The sequence below is a fragment of the Paralichthys olivaceus genome, chromosome 5 (genome assembly GCF_024713975.1).
Source record: "Paralichthys olivaceus isolate ysfri-2021 chromosome 5, ASM2471397v2, whole genome shotgun sequence".
Lineage (NCBI taxonomy): Eukaryota > Metazoa > Chordata > Actinopteri > Pleuronectiformes > Paralichthyidae > Paralichthys > Paralichthys olivaceus.
The window spans coordinates 18197861-18201385 of NC_091097.1; the positions used below are offsets into that span (position 1 = coordinate 18197861).

At 40.7% G+C, this 3525-nt stretch overlaps 1 protein-coding gene across 2 annotated transcripts in view; it reads right to left on the bottom strand.

Annotated features, from left to right (window-relative positions):
• LOC109641057 (extracellular serine/threonine protein kinase FAM20C-like) overlaps positions 1–2663 on the bottom strand; it is a 7637-nt gene extending 4974 nt beyond the window's left edge. For both annotated transcript variants that reach the window (XR_011241015.1, XM_069524786.1), the window contains exons 1-3: positions 2572–2663; positions 835–1347; positions 1–136 (exon numbers count right to left, since the gene is read on the bottom strand). The exon at positions 1–136 is cut by the window's left edge and continues 43 nt beyond it. Coding sequence is in view for 1 of the 2 variants with exons in the window: in XM_069524786.1 (XP_069380887.1) it covers positions 1–136; positions 835–1343 (645 nt within the window). In the remaining variant the exon portion in view is untranslated. The remainder of the gene's footprint in view (positions 137–834; positions 1348–2571) is intronic.
• Between the last annotated feature and the right edge of the window lie 862 nt (positions 2664–3525).

Sequence of the window (3525 nt, forward strand, 5' to 3'; positions counted from 1 at the left end):
AGCCAGGTTGGGATCCTTCCTGTTGTACAGCTCCCAGCGAGAAATTCCCAGATGAAACCGTAGCCAGGGAGGGTGAGTCTCTGCGTCGCTCGTCCAAGTGACTCTGTCGTAGCCTTCCTCCTGACTGGCACTCTGCCTTCAGGAGAGGAAGTGGTATAAACAGGCAGGATCGGTAGTTAAACGTTTAACAAGGAAATTGGTATTAATGTTCCAAATCAATTTGGCCTTTGGTGTCAATAAAGTTTTTACAACACAAAGGCCACTGAGTAAAATAAACGGATTTGGAGCCTGAAAGAAAGAAACTGAGTTTCTGGTGTTTTTTTTACACAAATAAGTGAAATGACGTTATTCAAATTTTCACAATAAGTGTAAATATTTCATTTCAGAAATTAGACAATCATGAAATGAAGCTCAAACTTGAACTTATCTCTTAGATATCTTTGATTTGTATATTATTATCTCTCAGAAATATCATAGCAGGATCTCAGGTGTGAACCAAAGTACAAAAAATAAAGTTTTGATCTGATGCTGCTAAATGAAAAGTCAGAGCTTTGACAATTCTTGTTAGCGCGTGTTATGACGATTCCAATAGACTGACGTTGCTGTCAAGGAACTTCTAGCCAAAATCTGAACATTAAGGTTTGGACTTTACATAATTACTTTAGAAAGTGAAGCCAAAACCTTCATGTTCAGATTTGCCTACAAGTTCTTTCGGTGGAAAAAACTAAATGAAGCGTCTCAGACTCCTCGTGACAAACTATTCATTCAGACTCCAAAAATGTGATTTACACAATAATAATAAATTCCAATCATATTCCAATCATTTTCACTCACCATTGACTGTCACTGTTAATGTCATTTTCCTGTTCGTCTTCCTCACTTCCTATGTCCCCTGCATCTTCTGTTGTCTTCACCCTCAGTAGCCAGTCGTCTTGGTGCAGCTCTGGTTGTGGCAGGTTGTACAGCGGGTGATTGAACAGGGCCTCCAGTGCAGAATGACCCTCCACCTTTGGAATTACTTTCCCAGCTCCAATCTGTTTCTTATCCCTCTCAGTGACTGAGTCTGTCCCTTTCTGGTCTAAAGCGTGATTCAGTTTGTGCCCCTCATCATTCTGAGAGCTCGTTGGCAGTTTATGTGAGGACAAGTCATGGGAGAGAGACTGATGCTGCTGGGTATTAGTTCTTGGATTAGATGAAGAAGAGGATGAAGAAGAGCTGGGAAGGACACAGACTGTCTGGAGGACAGAGAGACAGAAAAATGCCACAAGGAGATGGAGAGTGAGGGACAAACACGCCAGGACGAGATAGATGGAGCGAGTGGGTCGGCCCAGGTTCTGTCTCATCGTGCTGCAGGAAAGAGAAGCACGACAGAGACAACCATTTAAAATCCAAACAGACCATGGAGCCCAGCCAACACTTCCCACCTGATCATTACTAGTTGCCTTCCACCTAATCACAAAGGCATTAAAGTAAACACCAATTAGCAATATTTCACTTTCAAAAGAGGCCTGCGATGCACTTCGAGTATTTTAAACAGATAAAGCTGCTGTGCACTGGTCACAGTCACAGCAAAATTATTTATAGGTTAGGAGAGAAGCAACAATGCAACAAAAAAATCTTCATTCAAAAACAAAGTACTCATGCCCTCGCATTTTGCTAGCCGTGCTGATAGTCATAATAAAAACAGATTAATAGAACACAAATGCATCAATATGCAGCGAGGTCATCTGCTTGATGAAATCATCGAGTATAATCATTTTTGACGCATTTGGAAAAAGCCATTTAGTTCCTCTAACCACCACCAGCTGCTGTCAGTGCACAAACATTGTTGAAGTGGAGGCACATTAGTTCACTGGGATGTAGTTTAACACCTGCTTTGGTCTCCTCTGTTTCAGCATGACTGGGACTTGACGGGATATTTAGGAACACGAGTGCGTACATTGTAAATTACCAAACTGCAGTTTTCCTGCACGTGTTTTATCACTATATCAAAAATGTCTATGAGTCTATTGTTAAAAACACACATTGATTTAAAGGGCGATGGTGAACGTGGCTCCAGAGGAGGATCAGAGAGAACACTGAGACTAAAAACATGAAGTAAATGATGCTGTTTCCAGTGGAATTTGAATATCGGGGCTTGACGTCACCACAGGAGCAGAATGGACGCACATTTTTTTCTGTTTTCTGTTTTTTATATGTTTGAGGAATCCGTCACCAATTATTTCAATTGCATTGGATTTGGCTGCAACACTGTTTACCCCTGAAAATTCAAAAGTGTTTTGTTGACTCAAACTCTTCCCCCACCCCTCCGTCGGCATAGCGGTGAGTATAGAGGATGAGTGAATTTTCATTTTTGGGTGAACTCTCCCTTTAAGCTGTCACAGACAGGCCTCAACACATGTATTCACAGCGGTGCGTTACCGCAGCAACAAACCGTCAGATAATAATTTACATAATTTACATCAAATTCCCAAAGAAAGAAAAAGCTCACTGAGAAAATCAATACATTATTGAACAACCCGCTGCTCCTTTATTCTCTGTGTGGAGCCGCAGGTCGGAGGAGTTACTTACATCTCTTTCCCTTCAAGACCTGACTTTCTTCTCCCTCTCGCTCAGCTCCGCTCCTCTTCCTCTCTTCACGAGACACATTCAGAGTTTGGTGTCGTTTCTACTTTTTTCTTTTGTGTCACCCTGCTGCAGTCCAGGAGGATTGCGTTTGTAAGTTTGTTTGTTATTAATCAATACAAACAGAGGACAGAGGGCCGGCGTGTCGCAGTGACCCGGGTCTGTGTGACCCACAGTTCAAAAGAAGGGAATCAGGATGCATTTTACTGCCAAGTGATCTTTTAGTCTGGATCAATGTGATGTGGGGTTAAATTGGTGATCCTGTACAGAGGCTGACACAATATCACTGACTATGTTTACATGGACACCAACACTCTGACTGTTGAGATTATTCTGAACAAGAAGTTATTTTCATAATAGCTGCTAATAATAATAATAATAATAATTATCTTAATAATCTTAATAATCTAAATTGTAACTGTAAATTCTCTTTAATTTTCCTTTCCCCAATAAAAACAGTAGCCAAATAAATAAATGGTTTCAACCTCATGGATTATTTGAAAATTAACAGCGAAAGGTTTGGCATTTGGGGAAATGCACTCACTGGTTTTCATGCTGAGAATTAGGCCAGAAGATTGACACCACACATGAGGCAACCATCTGCTAGTTAGCTTAGCTTAGCATAAAATCAGCTTGAAGACAACAAAACCTGCTACAAGAAAATGTAAGCTTACTTATGAATGAGTAATATGTTGTTTGTTTAATTGAACCAAAGTTTTTCAGGGGGATTGTGATTTAATCATTGGCGAGTTTTGAAAATGCCTTAACGTGATTTTGTTTTCTTCAGACATGGACAGGTGTTCCACCCTGTTTCTTGTCTTCACGCTGAGCCAACCAGTTGCTCACTGCAGCTTTTATATTCACTTCTTTGATAGTGTCGGCCGTCTCACCTTGAATTAT